Here is a 22,688-nt window from a genome sequence, read left to right as displayed (position 1 = left end):
TTGTTTGTAAAAGTACAAGGCATACTGAACCCTTGCCAGTTTGGCTTAAGGAAAAACAAAAACACAAACGATGCAATAGTTAAAATGCTAGAGCTGGTCTGCACTGCAGTGGAAAATAGGGAATATCCATTAGGACTCTTTATTGACCTAAGGAAAGCTTTTGATACAGTAGACCACGGCATCCTACTCCAGAAACTTGACCATTATGGTATAAGAGGCCATGCACGTATATACTTCAAATCCTACCTTGCTAACAGGTATCAATACGTCTCCATTAAGGATACAACCTCATCAACGCGGCCACTTGATACTGGTGTGCCACAGGGAAGTGTCCTAGGTCCCCTGCTCTTCCTCTTATACATCAATGATCTTCCCAACGTATCACAACACCTGAAACCCATTTTCTTTGTTGATGACACGACTTATGTCATCTCCCACCCAAATCTTGCCTCACTCAACACCACAGTTAACGAAGAGCTCCTGAAAATATCAACCTGGATGATAATAACCTTACACTTAACACTAACAAAACCTTCTATATTCTGACTTGACTTAAGAAATCGTAATGACACGATTGCATAGAGTTTTGAGACTCTATGACCGCGGGTTCAATCCCGGCCGGGGGTATGGTTTGGTTTCCTTCTATATTCTGTCGTGTAACAGAGCAGGTGTTGCCCAACTCGACATTAAGATCGACAGTGGTCCTATTGCTAAGCATAATGAGGGCAAATTCCTGGGCCTACACCTTGACAACAACCTGAATTTCAGCACCCATATCCAACACATAACAAAAAATAAGTATCCAAAACTGTTGTGCTCCTCTCTAAGATACATTACTATGCACCACAATCAGCACTACTCACACTATACTATTCACTCATCTATCCCTACCTCACATATGCCATTTGTGCCTGGGGATAAACAGTAATTACCCACCTAAAGCCAATAATAACCCAACAAAAAGCCACAGTAAGAATTATCACACAATCCAATGCTAGGCAACACACACCATACTCTTCAAACATCTAAATTTGCTTACTACACTGCAATCTACATTTACAGAACCATGAATTACATATTAACCCTGAACTAAAACACTGTCTTGAGAGTCGTGACAGGACCCAGAGGCATAATACCAGACAAAAGGATCTCTATGACATTCCTAATGTCTGCTTAAATCTATGCAAAAAATCATTGTACATAAGAGCATAAAGTATGGAACTCCCTACCTGAAAACTCTAGAACTGCCGACTCAACCAACATTTACAAGAGTACCGGTAAATAACACCTTACCTCCCTTACACACCCCACCGGTAGCTAGCACGCACCACCGGTAGCTAACACACCCCACCGGTAGCTAACACACCCCACCGGTAGCTAACACACCCCACTGGTAGCTAACACACCCCACTGGTAGCTAACACACCCCACTGGTAGCTAACACACCCCACCGGTAGCTAGCACGCACCACCGGTAGCTAATACACCCCACCGGTAGCTAACACACCCCACTGGTAGCTAACACACCCCACTGGTAGCTAACACACCCCACTGGTAGCTAACACACCCCACCGGTAGCTAACACACCCCACCGATAGCTGACACACACCACTGGTAGCTAACACACCCCACTGGTAGCTAACACACCCCACTGGTAGGTAACACACCCCACCGATAGCTAACACACCCCACTGGTAGCTAACACACTCCACTGGTAGCTAACACACCCCACTGGTAGCTAACACACCCCACTGGTAGCTAACACACCCCACTGGTAGCTAACACACCCCACCGATAGCTAACACACCCCACTGGTAGCTAACACACCCCACTGGTAGCTAACACACCCCACTGGTAGGTAACACACCCCACCGATAGCTAACACACCCCACTGGTAGCTAACACACCCCACCGATAGCTAACACACCCCACTGGTAGCTAACACACCCCACTGGTAGCTAACACACCCCACCGATAGCTAACACACCCCACTGGTAGCTAACACACCCCACCAGTAGCTAATACACCCCACCGGTAGCTAACACACCCCACTGGTAGGTAACACACCCCACCGGTAGCTAACACACCCCACCAGTAGCTAATACACCCCACCGGTAGCTAACACACCCCACCAGTAGCTAATACACCCCACCGGTAGCTAACACACATCACCGGTAGCTAACACACCCCACCGGTAGCTAACACACCCCACTGGTAGGTAACACACCCCACCGATAGCTAACACACCCCACTGGTAGCTAACACACCCCACCGGTAGCTAACACACCCCACCAGTAGCTAATACACCCCACTGGTAGCTAACACACCCCACCGGTAGCTAACACACCCCACCAGTAGCTAATACACCCCACCGGTAGCTAACACACCCCACCAGTAGCTAATACACCCCACCGGTAGCTAACACACATCACCGGTAGCTAACACACCCCACCGGTAGCTAACACACCCCACTGGTAGCTAACACACCCCACCAGTAGCTAACACACCCCACCGGTAGCTAACACACATCACCGGTAGGTAACACACCCCACCGGTAGGTAACACACCCCACCGGTAGGTAACACACCCCACCGGTAGGTAACATGCCCCACCGGTAGGTAACACACCCCACCGGTAGGCAACACACCCCACCGGTAGGTAACATGCCCCACCGGTAGGTAACACACCCCACCGGTAGGCAACACACCCCACCGGTAGGTAATACACCCCTCCGGTAGCTAACATCCCACCGGTAACTAACGCCCCCTCCGGTAGGTAACAAACTCCACCAGAAGCTAACACACGCCACGGGTAGCTAACACACCCGACCGGTAGCTAACACACCCCAGTGGTAGCTAACACACGCCACCGGTAGCTAACACACCCCACCGGTAGCTAACACACACCACCGGTAGCTAACACACCTCAGTAGTAGCTAACACACGCCACCGGTAGCTAACACACCCCACCGGAAGCTAACACACCCCACCGGTAGCTAACACACTCCACCGGTAGCTGACACACACCACCGGTAGCTAACACACCCCACAGGAAGCTAACACACTCCACCGGTAGCTAACACACCCCACCGGTAGCTAACACACTCCACCGGTAGCTAACACACCCAAACGGTAGCTAACACATACCAATGGTAGCTAACACACCCCACCAGTAGCTGACACACACCACCGGTAGCTAACACACCCCACCAGTAGCTGACACACTCCACCGGTAGCTAACACGCCCAACCGGTAGCTAACACAACCCACCGGTAGCTAACACACACCACCGGTAGCTAACACATACCACCGGTAGCTAACACACCCCACCGTTAGCTAACACACTCCACCGGTAGCTAACACGCCTCACCGGTAGCTAACACAACCCACCGGTAGCTAACACAACCCACCGGTAGCTAACACACACACCACCGGTAGCTAACACACCTCACCGGTAGCTAACACACTCCACCGGTAGCTAACACACCACCGGTTGCTAACACATACCAGTGGTAGCTAACACACCCCTCCGGTGGCTAACACACCTCACCGGTAGCTATCACACACCACCAGTAGCTAACACACACCACCGGTAGCTAACACACACCACCGGTAGCTAACACACACACCACCGGTAGCTAACACCCACCACCAGTAGCTAACACGCACCACCGGTAGCTAACACACCCCTCCGGTTGCTAACACCGTACCGGTAGCTAACGCACACCACCGGTAGTTAACGCACACCACAGGTAGCTAAGACACACCACCGGTAGCTAACACTGCCCACCGGTAGCTAACACACCCCGCCAGTAGTTAACACACCCCGCCAGCAGCTAACACACACCGCCAGTAGTTAACACACCCCGCCAGCAGCTAACACACACCGCCAGTAGCTAACACACACCACCAGTAGCTAACACACCCCACCGGTAGCTAACACACACACCACTGGTAACTAACACACACCACCGGTAGCTAACACACACCCCACCTGTAGCTAACACACACCACCGGTAGCTAACACACCCCACCGGTAGCTAACACACCCCACCGGTAGCTAACACACCCCACCTGTAGCTAACACACACCACCGGTAGCTAACACACCCCTCTGGTAGCTGGGGGCACCAATTTGCAATCTGGGGACTCAAATTGTATTCTGGGGCATCATGTTGTACTCTGGGGCATCATGTTGTACTCTAGGGCATCAATTTGTACTCTGGGGCATCAAGTTATACAGGAGCTGGTGGTATCACTAGTTGTACTCTAGAAGTATCAAGTTTTACTCTGGGAGCTTTAATTTGTATCGGTACTGGTGGTAAGTACCACTAGTTGTACTCTGGGGGCACCAAGTTGTATCAGTGCTAGCGGTAAATAGCACTAGTTGTACTCTGGGGGCATGAAGTTGTATCGGCACTGGTGGTAAGTAGCACTAGTTGTACTCTGGGGGCATGAAGTTGTATCGGCACTGGTGGTAAATAGCACTAGTTGTACTCTGGGGGCATGAAGTTGTATCGGCACTGGTGGTAAGTAGCACTAGTTGTACTCTGGGGGCATCAAGTTGTATCGGCACTGGTGGTAAGTAGCACTAGTTGTACTCTGGGGGCATCAAGTTGTATCGGTACTGGTGGTAAGTACCACTAGTTGTACTCTGGGGGCATGAAGTTGTATCGGTACTGGTGGTAAGTACCACTAGTTGTACTCTGGGGGCATGAAGTTGTATCGGTACTGGTGGTAAGTAGCACTAGTTGTACTCTGGGGGCATCAAGTTGTATCGGCACTGGTGGTAAATAGCACTAGTTGTACTCTGGGGGCATGAAGTTGTATCGGCACTGGTGGTAAGTAGCACTAGTTGTACTCTGGGGGCATGAAGTTGTATCGGCACTGGTGGTAAGTACCACTAGTTGTACTCTGGGGCACCAAGTTGTATCGGTACTGGTGGTAAGTAGCACTAGTTGTACTCTGGGGGCATGAAGTTGTATCGGCACTGGTGGTAAGTACCACTAGTTGTACTCTGGGGCACCAAGTTGTATCGGTACTGGTGGTAAGTAGCACTAGTTGTACTCTGGGGGCATCAAGTTGTATCGGCACTGGTGGTAAATAGCACTAGTTGTACTCTGGGGGCATGAAGTTGTATCGGCACTGGTGGTAAGTAGCACTAGTTGTACTCTGGGGCACCAAGTTGTATCGGTACTGGTGGTAAGTAGCACTAGTTGTACTCTGGGGGCATCAAGTTGTATCGGCACTGGTGGTAAATAGCACTAGTTGTACTCTGGGGGCATGAAGTTGTATCGGCACTGGTGGTAAGTAGCACTAGTTGTACTCTGGGGCACCAAGTTGTATCGGCACTGGTGGTAAGTAGCACTAGTTGTACTCTGGGGCACCAAGTTGTATCGGCACTGGTGGTAAATAGCACTAGTTGTACTCTGGGGGCATGAAGTTGTATCGGCACTGGTGGTAAGTACCACTAGTTGTACTCTGGGGCACCAAGTTGTATCGGCACTGGTGGTAAATAGCACTAGTTGTACTCTGGGGGCATGAAGCTGTATCGGTACTGGTGGTAAGTAGCACTAGTTGTACTCTGGGGGCATGAAGCTGTATCGGCACTGGTGGTAAGTAGCACTAGTTGTACTCTGGGGGCATCAAGTCGTACTCGCTGAGTGCCGGGAGAATACTCAAAGATTTTTTTTTGTATTGTTCCACCACCTTGCTTAGAGACGCCTTGATCAAGCTCTACCCAGAGTGAAACTTGGATGAAGCTCTACCCTGAGTGTAACCTAGATAAAGCTCTACCCTGAGTGTAACCTGGATAAAGCTCTACCTAGACTGAAACCTGAATAAAGCTCTACCCTGAGTGTAACCTAGATAAAGCTCTACCCTGAGTGTAACCTGGATAAAGCTCTACCTAGACTGAAACCTGAATAAAGCTCTACCCTGAGTGAAGCCTGGATAAAGCTCTACCCAGAGTGAAGGCTGGATAAAGCTCTACCCTGAGTGAAGCCTGGATAAAGCTCTACCCAGAGTGAAGGCTGGATAAAGCTCTACCCTGAGTGAAGCCTGGATAAAGCTCTACCCAGAGTGAAGGCTGGATAAAGCTCTACCCTGAGTGAAGCCTGGATAAAGCTCTACCCAGAGTGAAGGCTGGATAAAGCTCTACCCTGAGTGAAGCCTGGATAAAGCTCTACCCAGAGTGAAGGCTGGATAAAGCTCTACCCTGAGTGAAGCCTGGATAAAGCTCTACCCAGAGTGAAGCCTGGATAAAGCTCTACCCAGAGTGAAGCCTGGATAAAGCTCTACCCAGAGTGAAGCCTGGATAAAGCTCTACCCTGAGTGAAACCTGGATAAAGCTCTACCCAGAGTGAAGCCTGGATAAAGCTCTACCAAGAGTGAAACCTGGATAAAGCTCTACCCTGAGTGAAACCTGGATAAAGCTCTACCCAGAGTGAATCCTGGATAAAGCTCTACCATGAGTGAAACCTGGATAAAGCTCTACCCAGATAAAGCTCTACCCAGAGTGAATTCTGGATAAAGCTCTACCCAGAGTGAATTCTGGATAAAGCTCTACCTGAGTGTAGCCTTTTAACAATATAATTACTATATAGGAAGGTAAGCGCTGAACCCGCAGGGGTTGTACAGCACCTGGGGAAGGGGAGGTAAAACAGGTTTGATTCAAGGGGGATGAAGGGGAGGAGGAGAGCAGCTAAAATTCCTTGGATCAAGAGCCCTTGACCGGCGTGAAGACTTGTTGTTGTGTAGAAATCAACCCCCCCCCGGGGGGGGGGTGAACTCTCGGATGATGATGATGATGATGATGATGATGATGATGATGATGATGATGATGATGATGATGATGATGATGATGATGGTGATGATGATGATGATGATGATGATGATGATGATGATGATGATGATGATTGAGGATGATGATTATAATGATGATGATGATTATGATAATGATACTAATGATAACGATGATGATGATGATAATGATGATTGAGGATGATGATGATGATTCTGATTATAATGATGACGATGATAATGATGATGATGATGACAATGATACTAATGATAACGATGATGATGATGATGATGATAATGTTGATGATTGAGGATGATGATGATGATGATGATAATAATGATGATTGGCATGATAATGATGATTGATTATGATAATGATGATGATAATGATGATTGAGGATAATAATGATGATAATGATGATTGAAGATGATAGTAATGATGATTGAGGATAATAATGATGACAGTGATGATGATTGAAAATGATAATGATGATGATGATGATAATTGAGGATGGTAATGAAGAAAATGATGACTAAGAATGATAGTGATGATGATGACTGAGGAAAATTATGATGAAGCCAATGATAATGATTGAGAATGATAATGATGATGATTTGATAATAATGATGATGTCTGGGACATAATGATAAATAATAAAGATGTGCGAAGCTTGGGTAACTTTATTTTGAAGACGTCTCGCCAACAAGTCTACCCGGAGGGTGATCGGGGGGGTCAACGCCCCCGCGGCTCAGTCCTTCGTGGTTTTATCAGTTCGATACTATCTCCAGTTTTTTAACACCTTCACCTAACCTCTAACTTCTCTGAATTGATTTGATGAAGCCACTGGTGGGCGAAACGTCTTCTGAATTAAGATACCCAGGTGATGCCCGTGTGTCTTGCCCATCAGGGTGTCAGTATTATACACGCCAGTAACACAATCATAGTTCTGACGAGTGAGAGGTGTTGGGTTTGAGAAGGACTTGCCAAATATGGACTAGTAGGCCTGTATTAATGTTGGTAGAATTACCGACAGTATGTTAACACCAGTAGGCCTGCTGCAGTGTTACTCCTTTCTTATGTTCTTCTGGGTATGTTTGTGTTTCCAGTTCTGCCATCGATGGGTCTGCTGGGTCGTGATGTGGAAATAGTGGTGGCAGGAATGAGGGCACTGCTCGAAGCTGACTACATGTTTCTGGCTGACCCCGCTATGGCGCCCTTGTCGTGGCGACAGCACCTCTACACCGACGTCCGTCCATTGCGCATTGGCTGGTATGACTTCGATGGCGTGTTGCCTGCGACTCCTGGATGCCGGAGAGCTGTGGCGGAGGCTCGGGAGGCCTTGCAGGCAGCAGGCCACGAGCTGGTAGCCTTCACGCCCCCAGAAGTGCGACGGGCATGGGGCATCATGACCACCTGCATCACTGCTGACAAAGGCCGCACCGTCAGCCGTCTACTGACAGGCGAGGTAGCTGACCCTTCCCTCGCCACCAGTAAGCTAATGGCTCAACCTAAGCTTGTCAAGGCCGTCAAGAAGCGCATTCTCCAGGGCAGGTCTCCATTTATGGCTCGCCTTTTATCAAGTAAGTCATCTAATATGTTCGTGGAGCACCACTAATCCCGTATGGGTCACGTAGCACCCGAGGAACAGGAAGTAGTCAGGTTTGATTAATGGAAGGGAAGGATTGCTCCAGTTCTTCAGGTCAAAAGCCCCTCACCAGGATCACTGTGTCACAAAGGGAGTCTGCACTAAGTAGGACTTTCGGCGAGGAGGTCAGTTAGAATTATTGCATCAATACATTTATATCTAATGCAAATTCTGCCTTCTTGATATAAAGGAAGGTCTATTATTGTTTGGTGGGTTGTTAGAGGTTATTTGCAGTCCCTGCAGACAATTGACAGACGGACCTCAATGTGGGGTGGAAGGTTTGAGTTGGTTTGGGACTGTGTGTATGTGTCGCTATGCCATTTTAATTGGACAAACTGGTATATCAGTTTCCACGCAGTAATTTGCCAATGTTTCTTCTGACTCACTCATAATCTTCAACTCCTTTATCGTACAGTGAGGGAGAGTGGTCTGGGTTTATATAATACTGGGAGTGGTCTGGGTTTATATAATACTGGGAGTGGTCTGGGTTTATATAATACTGGGAGTGGTCTGGGTTTATATAATATTGGGAGTGGTCTGGGTTTATATAATACTGGGAGTGGTCTGGGTTTATATAATACTGGGAGTGGTCTGGGTTTATATAATATTGGGAGTGGTCTGGGTTTATATAATATTGGGAGTGGTCTGGGTTTATATAATACTGGGAGTGGTCTGGGTTTATATAATACTGGGAGTGGCCTGGGTTTATATAATACTGGGAGTGGTCTGGGTTTATATAATACTGGGAGTGGCCTGGGTTTATATAATACTGGGAGTGGTCTGGGTTTATATAATACTGGGAGTGGTCTGGGTTTATATAATACTGGGAGTGGTCTGGGTTTATATAATACTGGGAGTGGTCTGGGTTTATATAATATTGGGAGTGGTCTGGGTTTATATAATACTGGGAGTGGTCTGGGTTTATATAATACTGGGAGTGGTCTGGGTTTATATAATACTGGGAGTGGCCTGGGTTTATATAATACTGGGAGTGGTCTGGGTTTATATAATATTGGGAGTGGTCTGGGTTTATATAATACTGGGAGTGGTCTGGGTTTATATAATACTGGGAGTGGTCTGGGTTTATATAATACTGGGAGTGGCCTGGGTTTATATAATACTGGGAGTGGCCTGGGTTTATATAATACTGAGAGTGGCCTGGGTTTATATAATACTGGGAGTGGTCTGGGTTTATATAATACTGGGAGTGGTCTGGGTTTATATAATACTGGGAGTGGTCTGGGTTTATATAATATTGGGAGTGGTCTGGGTTTATATAATACTGGGAGTGGTCTGGGTTTATATAATACTGGGAGTGGTCTGGGTTTATATAATACTGGGAGTGGCCTGGGTTTATATAATACTGGGAGTGGTCTGGGTTTATATAATATTGGGAGTGGTCTGGGTTTATATAATACTGGGAGTGGTCTGGGTTTATATAATACTGGGAGTGGTCTGGGTTTATATAATACTGGGAGTGGCCTGGGTTTATATAATACTGGGAGTGGCCTGGGTTTATATAATACTGAGAGTGGCCTGGGTTTATATAATACTGGGAGTGGTCTGGGTTTATATAATATTGGGAGTGGTCTGGGTTTATATAATACTGGGAGTGGTCTGGGTTTATATAATACTGGGAGTGGTCTGGGTTTATATAATACTGGGAGTGGCCTGGGTTTATATAATACTGGGAGTGGTCTGGGTTTATATAATATTGGGAGTGGTCTGGGTTTATATAATACTGGGAGTGGTCTGGGTTTATATAATACTGGGAGTGGTCTGGGTTTATATAATACTGGGAGTGGCCTGGGTTTATATAATACTGGGAGTGGCCTGGGTTTATATAATACTGAGAGTGGCCTGGGTTTATATAATACTGGGAGTGGTCTGGGTTTATATAATATTGGGAGTGGTCTGGGTTTATATAATACTGGGAGTGGTCTGGGTTTATATAATACTGGGAGTGGCCTGGGTTTATATAATACTGGGAGTGGTCTGGGTTTATATAATATTGGGAGTGGTCTGGGTTTATATAATACTGGGAGTGGTCTGGGTTTATATAATACTGGGAGTGGTCTGGGTTTATATAATACTGGGAGTGGCCTGGGTTTATATAATACTGGGAGTGGCCTGGGTTTATATAATACTGAGAGTGGCCTGGGTTTATATAATACTGGGAGTGGTCTGGGTTTATATAATACTGGGAGTGGTCTGGGTTTATATAATACTGGGAGTGGTCTGGGTTTATATAATACTGGGAGTGGTCTGGGTTTATATAATACTGGGAGTGGTCTGGGTTTATATAATACTGGGAGTGGTCTGGGTTTATATAATACTGAGAGTGGCCTGGGTTTATATAATACTGGGAGTGGTCTGGGTTTATATAATACTGGGAGTGGTCTGGGTTTATATAATACTGGGAGTGGCCTGGGTTTATATAATACTGAGAGTGGTCTGGGTTTATATAATATTGGGAGTGGTCTGGGTTTATATAATATTGGGAGTGGTCTGGGTTTATATAATACTGGGAGTGGTCTGGGTTTATATAATATTGGGAGTGGTCTGGGTTTATATAATATTGGGAGTGGTCTGGGTTTATATAATATTGGGAGTGGTCTGGGTTTATATAATACTGGGAGTGGTCTGGGTTTATATAATACTGGGAGTGGTCTGGGTTTATATAATACTGGGAGTGGTCTGGGTTTATATAATATTGGGAGTGGTCTGGGTTTATATAATATTGGGAGTGGTCTGGGTTTATATAATATTGGGAGTGGTCTGGGTTTATATAATACTGGGAGTGGTCTGGGTTTATATAATACTGAGAGTGGCCTGGGTTTATATAATACTGGGAGTGGTCTGGGTTTATATAATACTGAGAGTGGCCTGGGTTTATATAATACTGGGAGTGGTCTGGGTTTATATAATACTGGGAGTGGTCTGGGTTTATATAATACTGGGAGTGGCCTGGGTTTATATAATACTGAGAGTGGTCTGGGTTTATATAATATTGGGAGTGGTCTGGGTTTATATAATATTGGGAGTGGTCTGGGTTTATATAATACTGGGAGTGGTCTGGGTTTATATAATATTGGGAGTGGTCTGGGTTTATATAATATTGGGAGTGGTCTGGGTTTATATAATATTGGGAGTGGTCTGGGTTTATATAATACTGAGAGTGGCCTGGGTTTATATAATACTGGGAGTGGTCTGGGTTTATATAATACTGAGAGTGGCCTGGGTTTATATAATACTGGGAGTGGTCTGGGTTTATATAATACTGGGAGTGGTCTGGGTTTATATAATACTGGGAGTGGTCTGGGTTTATATAATACTGGGAGTGGTCTGGGTTTATATAATACTGAGAGTGGCCTGGGTTTATATAATACTGGGAGTGGTCTGGGTTTATATAATACTGGGAGTGGTCTGGGTTTATATAATACTGGGAGTGGCCTGGGTTTATATAATACTGAGAGTGGTCTGGGTTTATATAATATTGGGAGTGGTCTGGGTTTATATAATATTGGGAGTGGTCTGGGTTTATATAATACTGGGAGTGGTCTGGGTTTATATAATATTGGGAGTGGTCTGGGTTTATATAATATTGGGAGTGGTCTGGGTTTATATAATATTGGGAGTGGTCTGGGTTTATATAATACTGGGAGTGGTCTGGGTTTATATAATACTGGGAGTGGTCTGGGTTTATATAATACTGGGAGTGGTCTGGGTTTATATAATATTGGGAGTGGTCTGGGTTTATATAATATTGGGAGTGGTCTGGGTTTATATAATATTGGGAGTGGTCTGGGTTTATATAATATTGGGAGTGGTCTGGGTTTATATAATATTGGGAGTGGTCTGGGTTTATATAATATTGGGAGTGGTCTGGGTTTATATAATATTGGGAGTGGTCTGGGTTTATATAATACTGGGAGTGGTCTGGGTTTATATAATACTGGGAGTGGTCTGGGTTTATATAATACTGGGAGTGGCCTGGGTTTATATAATATTGGGAGTGGTCTGGGTTTATATAATATTGGGAGTGGTCTGGGTTTATATAATACTGGGAGTGGTCTGGGTTTATATAATACTGGGAGTGGCCTGGGTTTATATAATACTGGGAGTGGTCTGGGTTTATATAATACTGGGAGTGGCCTGGGTTTATATAATATTGGGAGTGGTCTGGGTTTATATAATATTGGGAGTGGTCTGGGTTTATATAATACTGGGAGTGGCCTGGGTTTATATAATACTGGGAGTGGTCTGGGTTTATATAATACTGGGAGTGGTCTGGGTTTATATAATATTGGGAGTGGTCTGGGTTTATATAATATTGGGAGTGGTCTGGGTTTATATAATACTGGGAGTGGTCTGGGTTTATATAATACTGGGAGTGGCCTGGGTTTATATAATACTGGGAGTGGTCTGGGTTTATATAATACTGAGAGTGGCCTGGGTTTATATAATACTGGGAGTGGTCTGGGTTTATATAATACTGGGAGTGGCCTGGGTTTATATAATACTGGGAGTGGTCTGGGTTTATATAATATTGGGAGTGGCCTGGGTTTATATAATACTGGGAGTGGTCTGGGTTTATATAATACTGGGAGTGGTCTGGGTTTATATAATACTGGGAGTGGTCTGGGTTTATATAATACTGGGAGTGGTCTGGGTTTATATAATACTGGGAGTGGTCTGGGTTTATATAATACTGGGAGTGGTCTGGGTTTATATAATACTGGGAGTGGTCTGGGTTTATATAATACTGGGAGTGGCCTGGGTTTATATAATACTGGGAGTGGTCTGGGTTTATATAATACTGGGAGTGGTCTGGGTTTATATAATACTGGGAGTGGCCTGGGTTTATATAATACTGGGAGTGGTCTGGGTTTATATAATACTGGGAGTGGTCTGGGTTTATATAATATTGGGAGTGGCCTGGGTTTATATAATACTGGGAGTGGCCTGGGTTTATATAATACTGGGAGTGGTCTGGGTTTATATAATACTGGGAGTGGTCTGGGTTTATATAATACTGGGAGTGGCCTGGGTTTATATAATACTGGGAGTGGTCTGGGTTTATATAATACTGGGAGTGGTCTGGGTTTATATAATACTGAGAGTGGTCTGGGTTTATATAATACTGGGAGTGGTCTGGGTTTATATAATACTGGGAGTGGTCTGGGTTTATATAATACTGGGAGTGGTCTGGGTTTATATAATACTGGGAGTGGCCTGGGTTTATATAATACTGGGAGTGGTCTGGGTTTATATAATACTGGGAGTGGTCTGGGTTTATATAATACTGAGAGTGGTCTGGGTTTATATAATACTGGGAGTGGTCTGGGTTTATATAATACTGTTTATATAATACTGGGAGTGGTCTGGGTTTATATAATACTGGGAGTGGTCTGGGTTTATATAATACTGGGAGTGGCCTGGGTTTATATAATACTGGGAGTGGTCTGGGTTTATATAATACTGGGAGTGGTCTGGGTTTATATAATACTGGGAGTGGTCTGGGTTTATATAATACTGGGAGTGGTCTGGGTTTATATAATACTGGGAGTGGTCTGGGTTTATATAATACTGGGAGTGGTCTGGGTTTATATAATACTGGGAGTGGTCTGGGTTTATATAATACTGGGAGTGGTCTGGGTTTATATAATACTGGGAGTGGTCTGGGTTTATATAATACTGGGAGTGGTCTGGGTTTATATAATACTGGGAGTGGTCTGGGTTTATATAATACTGGGAGTGGTCTGGGTTTATATAATACTGGGAGTGGTCTGGGTTTATATAATACTGGGAGTGGCCTGGGTTTATATAATACTGGGAGTGGTCTGGGTTTATATAATACTGGGAGTGGTCTGGGTTTATATAATACTGGGAGTGGTCTGGGTTTATATAATACTGGGAGTGGTCTGGGTTTATATAATACTGGGAGTGGTCTGGGTTTATATAATACTGGGAGTGGTCTGGGTTTATATAATACTGGGAGTGGTCTGGGTTTATATAATACTGGGAGTGGTCTGGGTTTATATAATACTGGGAGTGGTCTGGGTTTATATAATACTGGGAGTGGTCTGGGTTTATATAATACTGGGAGTGGCCTGGGTTTATATAATACTGGGAGTGGTCTGGGTTTATATAATACTGGGAGTGGTCTGGGTTTATATAATACTGGGAGTGGTCTGGGTTTATATAATACTGGGAGTGGTCTGGGTTTATATAATACTGGGAGTGGTCTGGGTTTATATAATACTGGGAGTGGTCTGGGTTTATATAATACTGGGAGTGGTCTGGGTTTATATAATACTGGGAGTGGTCTGGGTTTATATAATACTGGGAGTGGTCTGGGTTTATATAATACTGGGAGTGGTCTGGGTTTATATAATACTGGGAGTGGTCTGGGTTTATATAATACTGAGAGTGGCCTGGGTTTATATAATACTGAGAGTGTTCTGGGTTTATATAATACTGGGAGTGGTCTGGGTTTATATAATACTGGGAGTGGTCTGGGTTTATATAATACTGGGAGTGGTCTGGGTTTATATAATACTGAGAGTGGCCTGGGTTTATATAATACTGAGAGTGGCCTGGGTTTATATAATACTGAGAGTGGCCTGGGTTTATATAATACTGAGAGTGGCCTGGGTTTATATAATACTGGGAGTGGCCTGGGTTTATATAATACTGAGAGTGGCCTGGGTTTATATAATACTGGGAGTGGTCTGGGTTTATATAATACTGGGAGTGGCCTGGGTTTATATAATACTGAGAGTGTTCTGGGTTTATATAATACTGGGAGTGGTCTGGGTTTATATAATACTGAGAGTGGCCTGGGTTTATATAATACTGGGAGTAGTCTGGGTTTATATAATACTGAGAGTGGCCTGGGTTTATATAATACGGGGAGTGGCCTGGGTTTATATAATAGTGAGAGTGGCCTGGGTTTATATAATACTGGGAGTAGCCTGGGTTTATATAATACTGAGAGTGGCCTGGGTTTATATAATACTGAGAGTGGCCTGGGTTTATATAATACTGGGAGTGGCCTGGGTTTATATAATACTGAGAGTGGCCTGGGTTTATATAATACTGGGAGTGGCCTGGGTTTATATAATACTGAGAGTGGCCTGGGTTTATATAATACTGGGAGTGGTCTGGGTTTATATAATACTGAGAGTGGCCTGGGTTTATATAATACTGAGAGTGGCCTGGGTTTATATAATAGTGAGAGTGGCCTGGGTTTATATAATAGTGAGAGTGTTCTGGGTTTATATAATACTGGGAGTAGCCTGGGTTTATATAATACTGGCAATATAAACACAAATGCAGTATAATGTGATCCTTTATTGACTACGTTTCGCCCACACAGTGGGCTTTTTCAAGTCACAAACAGAACTACCTGGGGTGGAAGGAAAGCGAGTATTTATAGTCCGGCTGAGGTCAGGTGAAGAATGCTGCATCTGATGATGTACCGAGTGGGGTTATAGAGTCTAAAAACTTGGGTAGCTTGGAAAGGAGATTGGATAAGTTTGTGAGCAGACCTTCTACAGTGTTCTTATGTGGGATAGCGATGAAGAAGTTTCTTGGCAAGTGGTTCAGCTATGTTATAGAAGCCACTATTCTGGTTGAAGTTGTCGGATGTAGAAATAAGTGATGATTCCAGGATTCTTCGGTATTGAGTGTTGTCTTCTGTGGCGATAAGTCTTGAGTTTCTGTAGTTTATCAAGTGGTTGTGTGAATTACGGTGTTGTACGCAGGCATTCCTTGTGTCGTCAGACCTGCTTGCGTATTGGTGTTCTGAAATACGTGTTTGGAGGTCCCTTGATGTTTCGCCCACGTATAACTTGTTGCAGTCATTACAAGGGATTATGTATACCCCTGCAGAGGATGGAGGCTTGTCCTGCCTACTACTGGTGATGTCCTTGATGGTCGTGGTTGTGGAGGTAGATACTTGGAATGATGTTTTGGCAAAGATGTTGGAAACATGTTTGGCAATGGAGTTGGTGGGAAGGACTATGTATCTCTTCTCGGCAGTGTCTTCTCTGGGTGTGTTGAAGATGTTTAATGCTCGCCGTCTGCAGTCTCTGATGAAGTGACGAGGATAGTGGAGTTTAGAAAATATTTGTTCAATTATAGTGCATTCTTCCTCAAGGAACTCGTTGCTGCAGATTCTGAGTGCACGCAGGAAGAAGCCTATAATTACACCACGTTTGGTTTTGGTGTCGTGGTGAGAGTAGAAGTGGAGAAGATCGTTTTGGTTGGTGGGTTTTCGATAGACTTTAAAACGAAGTTCGTGGTCAGCTTTGCAGAGCAGGACATCAAGGAAAGGAAGAGTGTTGTCGACTTCTTCTTCAAGTGTGAACTGGATTGAAGGCTCGACCTGGTTGAGCTTGTCTTGGAGAGCTTGAACGTTGAAGCGTTTAGGAGTTATGAGGAGAATGTCGTCAACATAACGGAGCCAGGTGACAGACGAAGGAATAATGGTGGAGAAACGTTCGGCTTCTAGATGTTCCATGTATAGGTTCGCCAGGACTGCACTGAGTGGCGAACCCATGGGTAGTCCAAAAGTCTGCTGAAAGAGGTGATTTTCGAAAGAGAAACACGTAAAGTCAACACATAGTTCAACAAGGTCGATGAAGTCGCTGGCTGGAATGGGAAGATCAAGTGAATCGTCAATTTTCCTGCGCAAGAGATCGATGGCTTGTGTAGTAGGTACTTTGGTGAATAGGGAAGTCACGTCAAGGCTGGAAAGTTTCTTGTTCCTGATGTTGATGTTGCGAATGCGATTGAGAAGATCACCTGAGTGTTTGAGATGTGCTGGATTGATAGTGCCCAAGAGTTTAGAGAGGTGTTTGGCGAGAATTCCTGAGAGCTGGTGGGGAGCACTGCCTATTCCCGAGGATATGGGCCTCAGTGGGATACCAGGCTTGTGAGTCTTTGGCAGGCCGTACATTCTGGCAGGTCTGGGGTTGCTGGGCACGGTGTGTAGAAGTTTCTTCCCTTGTACTGAGCCCCTCAGAATGCGGCGAGTCCTTTGAAGAAAAGTTTTAGTAAGGTTGTCCACTTGGTTAGTTGTGAGAGGTTTGTAGGTATCTGGGTCATTAAGTAGATTGAGCATTTTGTTCCTGTAATCGTCAGTGTCCATGATAACAACACCACCTCCTTTATCAGCGGTGGTGACCCTGATGGTCGTGTCTTCTGCTAAACCTTTGAGTGCATTGATGTAACGTCGAGGTATGACTGGGGAGCTGCGTGTTGAGATGGCTGCTGAGATGATGCCTTGAAGATAGCCTTTTTGGAAGACGGAGTCATTGCGTCTGTTGTTTTTGGCGATGAAATTGAGGTCTTGTTTTGGTTTCGTAATTCCTGTTGCGACCGGGCCGAACTGTAATTGACTTTGCGTGTTTCTCTTTCATCACGACTTTGAACTGCCTTGAGTTCGCGCCGCTCGGTGTCTGGCGAACTACGTGGAGTTTGTCTAGAAGAACGTTTCTCACACCATTATTCGCTGTTATGTAGCTAAATATCAGCGTATCCTCATAACTCTAAACATTCGGCTGATTCCATCTCCAAGCAGCTCAACCAGATCGAGCCTTCCAATCAATGCGAAAGTCATTAACACTCTTCCCTTTCGCTGATGTCACCAACTGTGACCACGAACTCGTTCAAAACTTATCGAAAACCGCAACCAACGATCTTCCGCTCACTCGCCGACACTATGGCGTGTGTATTATGGGCTGTTTCGCTGCGTGCACTCATGCGGCAACATTCATGAAGAATATAATTGAACAAATATTTCTAGCTCCACTATCTGTCGCTTCGTCGAAGACTACGAACGACGGCAGTCAAATCTTCAGCTGCACCAGCGCTGCCAGGAAAACCAGTCTTCCACCAGCTCATTAGCAAACATGTTTCCAACATCTTTGCCAAGCTCATTCAATATCTATAAAGTTATCTGTGTGGAAACGAGACAACTCAAATCTGCGGTACATAATCGCTGCGTGACACTGTGAAATTCCTACGTGAGCGGCGAGACCTCAAACATCATTTCAGGAACATGCTGCACTATCTGTTTGACACAGGCTAACTGCGTGCAGCTCTGCAGCCACTTGATAAACACGAAGCTCAGGCTGCTGAAAGAACTGTGCTCAGCTACCGAAGAATCTGGAGATGTCACTTGACCTCTACACTGTCCGACAACTTTCAACCGGAAAGCTGGCATGGCTGAACTGCATGAAACACCATCTTGTCATGCGCTAACAGTCTGCTCTGAAACTTATCGATGCTCTCAGCTTTACCCAAGTTTTGAACTCTGTAACACTCGGCTATGCTCAGATGCGCACATTCGACACTCAGCCAGACTATAACATTTATTTCCATTTATATAATACTGAGAGTGGTCTGGGTTTATATAATACTGGGAGTGGCCTGGGTTTATATAATACTGAGAGTGTTCTGGGTTTATATAATACTGGGAGTGGTCTGGGTTTATATAATACTGAGAGTGGCCTGGGTTTATATAATACTGGGAGTGGTCTGGGTTTATATAATACTGAGAGTGGCCTGGGTTTATATAATACTGGGAGTGGCCTGGGTTTATATAATACTGGGAGTGGTCTGGGTTTATATAATACTGAGAGTGGCCTGGGTTTATATAATACTGGGAGTGGTCTGGGTTTATATAATAGTGAGAGTGGCCTGGGTTTATATAATACTGAGAGTGGCCTGGGTTTATATAATAGTGAGAGTGGCCTGGGTTTATATAATAGTGAGAGTGTTCTGGGTTTATATAATACTGGGAGTAGCCTGGGTTTATATAATACTGAGAGTGGCCTGGGTTTATATAATACTGAGAGTGGCCTGGGTTTATATAATACTGGGAATGGTCTGGGTTTATATAATACTGGGAGTAGCCTGGGTTTATATAATACTGAGAGTGGCCTGGGTTTATATAATACTGAGAGTGGCCTGGGTTTATATAATGCTGAGAGTGGCCTGGGTTTATATAATAGTGAGAGTGGCCTCGGTTTATATAATACGGGGAGTGGCCTGGGTTTATATAATACGGGGATATCTGTCTGGAATCGCGTGGCGACCAAAGCACAGAGTTATTGCTACAATTACGATTTCAGGTGAAGGTGTTAAGTCACACCAGCTGTGGCAAGCACTGGAGGAGAAGCAAGTGTATGTGGAACAACTGACGGAGGCCTGGAGGAAAGCTCGTCTCGACCTCCTGCTGGCTCCTGCCTTCTCCATGCCTGCACCACCACTCAACTGCCCCACTAACACCACAGGTAATGCCATTAATCACTGTCATCAATACCACTGGTGTTACCATCAGTCACTGTCATCATTACCACTGGTAATACTAACACTACTGCTACTATAACAGTAGAGATAATAGTCTGGATGTGTTAAGTGAGGAGACTTGTAGATCTCGTAGGTAAGATCACAACATGACAGTGATGGCAGGTGCAGTGACAATAGTGTGAATAAACTCTGGGCGTCAAGAGACTTAATATTTAATAAGGAAAGAGGAAACAACTCCTGGATGTATTATGTAATTTGAAATTAGTAAGATATGTGACACACCTGAACATGTGTACTGTTATAAGTGAAGACAGCCAGGTGTTGTTCATGTGTCTTATTCATTAAGTTGTCGGTATTGTGTACTGTTAATGATAATTTTTTTTGTACTAATATGGAATGAAAAGATTTTTAGAGATGGATCACATGAGTTTCGATGCTTGAGTTACCGATCCATGGGAAAGAACTTGGTGCTGTGAGGCTGGCATTCACTCGTTCTCGAAAAGTGTTGGTTAGTGGGCGAAAATCTTGCTCTCAGTATATATATATATATATATATATATATATATATATATATATATATATATATATATATATATATATATATATATATATATATATATATATATATATATATATATATATTTATCACACTGGCCTATTCCCACCAAGGCAGGGTGGCCCGAAAAAGAAAAACTTTCACCATCATTCACTCCATCACTGTCTTGCCAGAAGGGTGCTTTACCTACAGTTTTTAAACTGCAACATTAACACCCCTCCTTCAGAGTGCAGGCACTGTACTTCCCATCTCCAGGACTCATATATATATATATATATATATATATATATATATATATATATATATATATATATATATATATATATATATATATATATATATATATATATATATATATATATATATATATATATATACACACACACACACACACACACACACACACACACACACACACACACACACACACACACTGCTGCAGCATACGGGCGCCTGGCAAACCTACGGATAGCGTTCCGATACCTCAGTAAGGATTCGTTTAAGACTCTGTACACCATTTACGTCAGGGCCATACTGGAGTATGCAGCACCAGTTTGGAACCCACACCTAGTCAAGCACGTCAAGAAATTAGAGAAAGTGCAAAGGTTTGCAACAAGACTAGTCCCAGAGCTACGGGGATTGTCCTATGAAGAAAGGTTGAGGGAAATCGGCCTGACGACACTGGAGGCCAGGAGGGTCAGGGGAGACATGATAACGACATATAAAATACTGCGCGGAATAGACGAGGTGGACAAAGACGGGATGTTCCAGAGATGGGACACAGACACAAGAGGTCACAATTGGAAGTTGAAGACTCAGATGAATCAAAGGGATGTTAGGAAGTATTTCTTCAGTCATAGAGTAGTCAGGCCATGGAATAGCCTAGAAAGTGATGTGGTGGAGGCAGGAACCATACATAGTTTTAAGGCGAGGTATGATAGAGCTCATGGGGCAGGGAGAGAGAGGACCTAGTAGCAATCAGCGAAGAGGCGGGGCCAGGAGCTGTGAATCGACCCCTGCAACCACAAATAGGTGAGTACAAATAGGTGAGTACACAGTCCAGGAGGACAGATCACATTCACACAGAAACAGAAGCGTTGAACCACATTCAACTCTACTGAAAAAAGCCACTAGCACAAACTGGACTTCCTCACTTGCCCCAGTTTTGACATTTACTGATCAGTGAGTGAGCAGGTCGTTCACCAAGTAGGTCGTTCACCCAGCAGGTCGTTCACCAAGTAGGTCGTTCACCCAGCAGGTCGTTCACCAAGTAGGTCGTTCACCCAGCAGGTCGTTCACCAAGTAGGTCGTTCACCCAGCAGATCGTTCACCTGACGCGAGGCGGTGGTTGTTTGTGAGGGAATGTTTCCTAGCACAAGTCTTAGTTATATGGTGACCTGACGAATGAAAATGCCTAGAGGGGAAGGGGTAAAGAGAAGTAGCAGGGTGTGTTTACCCCCCGCACCTCTTTCTTCCCACACCTGACACCCCCACAGATTTTCCAGCGCCCAATCAGCACCACCCCTCACACCTTGAGTATGCTCCACTTTCTTGGTTTGCCTGCCCCCCCTCTCATCTGCGACTGCTTGACAGAGTAGAAAACAGAGCAAGACGTCTCATCTCTCGCCTGGACCCATCCTGGATAGATCTGTCATTTCAGCAGAGCCTTCAACATAGGAGGGATGTGGGTGGCCTTACTGTTATGTACAAGGCCAATATTGTCAAAATACCACACTTAGATCCACTTCGAGGACAGCGTGAAACAAGCTTTTATGCCACAAGACGGGCAGAAAGCAGCAACTTCACTCTGGCTGTACCCTTCTCCAGAACATCACTCCATCTGAGATCATACATACCCAGGATGACTCGAGTATGGAACACATTCATACAGCATAATGATGTCAACGAGATAACGTCAGTTGATCAAATGAAAATGCTGGCCCACAGATGGCTCCAACTTCATCCTGTCCCCTACTTGTATGTCTCATAACAATAAAAATGCTTTCAAATGAGCTGATGTAGGTAACAGCTCTTAGCTTGCCAATAAAGTTAGGAATCCTTAACCTGTAAATAGTTTGTCAATAAAGCTAGGGATCCTTAACCTTGTCAAACCCTGTGTAAAAAAAAAATGATTCGGTTTCCTGCAAGTATACTTCCACCAGACCACCTCTATCCCTCCACCAGACCACCTCTATCCCTCCACCAGACCACCTCTATCCCTCCACCAGACCACCTCTATCCCTCCACCAGACCACCTCTATCCCTCCACCAGACCACCTCTATCCCTCCACCAGACCACCTCTATCCCTCCACCAGACCACCTCTATCCCTCCACCAGACCACCTCTATCCCTCCACCAGACCACC

The 22,688-nt window shown here is 44.8% G+C and overlaps 1 protein-coding gene across 1 annotated transcript in view; it reads left to right on the top strand.

Annotated features, from left to right (window-relative positions):
- Window positions 1-22,688, top strand: part of LOC128700574 (fatty-acid amide hydrolase 1-like) — a 48,513-nt gene that overhangs the window by 6,356 nt on the left and 19,469 nt on the right. The window contains exons 7-8 of the mRNA XM_070098827.1: window positions 7,906-8,379; window positions 19,589-19,750. Of these exons, the coding sequence (XP_069954928.1) occupies window positions 7,906-8,379; window positions 19,589-19,750 (636 nt within the window). The remainder of the gene's footprint in view (window positions 1-7,905; window positions 8,380-19,588; window positions 19,751-22,688) is intronic.

This window comes from Cherax quadricarinatus, chromosome 65 (genome assembly GCF_038502225.1).
Source record: "Cherax quadricarinatus isolate ZL_2023a chromosome 65, ASM3850222v1, whole genome shotgun sequence".
Classification (NCBI taxonomy): domain Eukaryota; kingdom Metazoa; phylum Arthropoda; class Malacostraca; order Decapoda; family Parastacidae; genus Cherax; species Cherax quadricarinatus.
The sequence above is the reverse complement of the archived record's forward strand: the minus strand, read 5'-3'. Positions and strand labels throughout refer to the sequence as shown.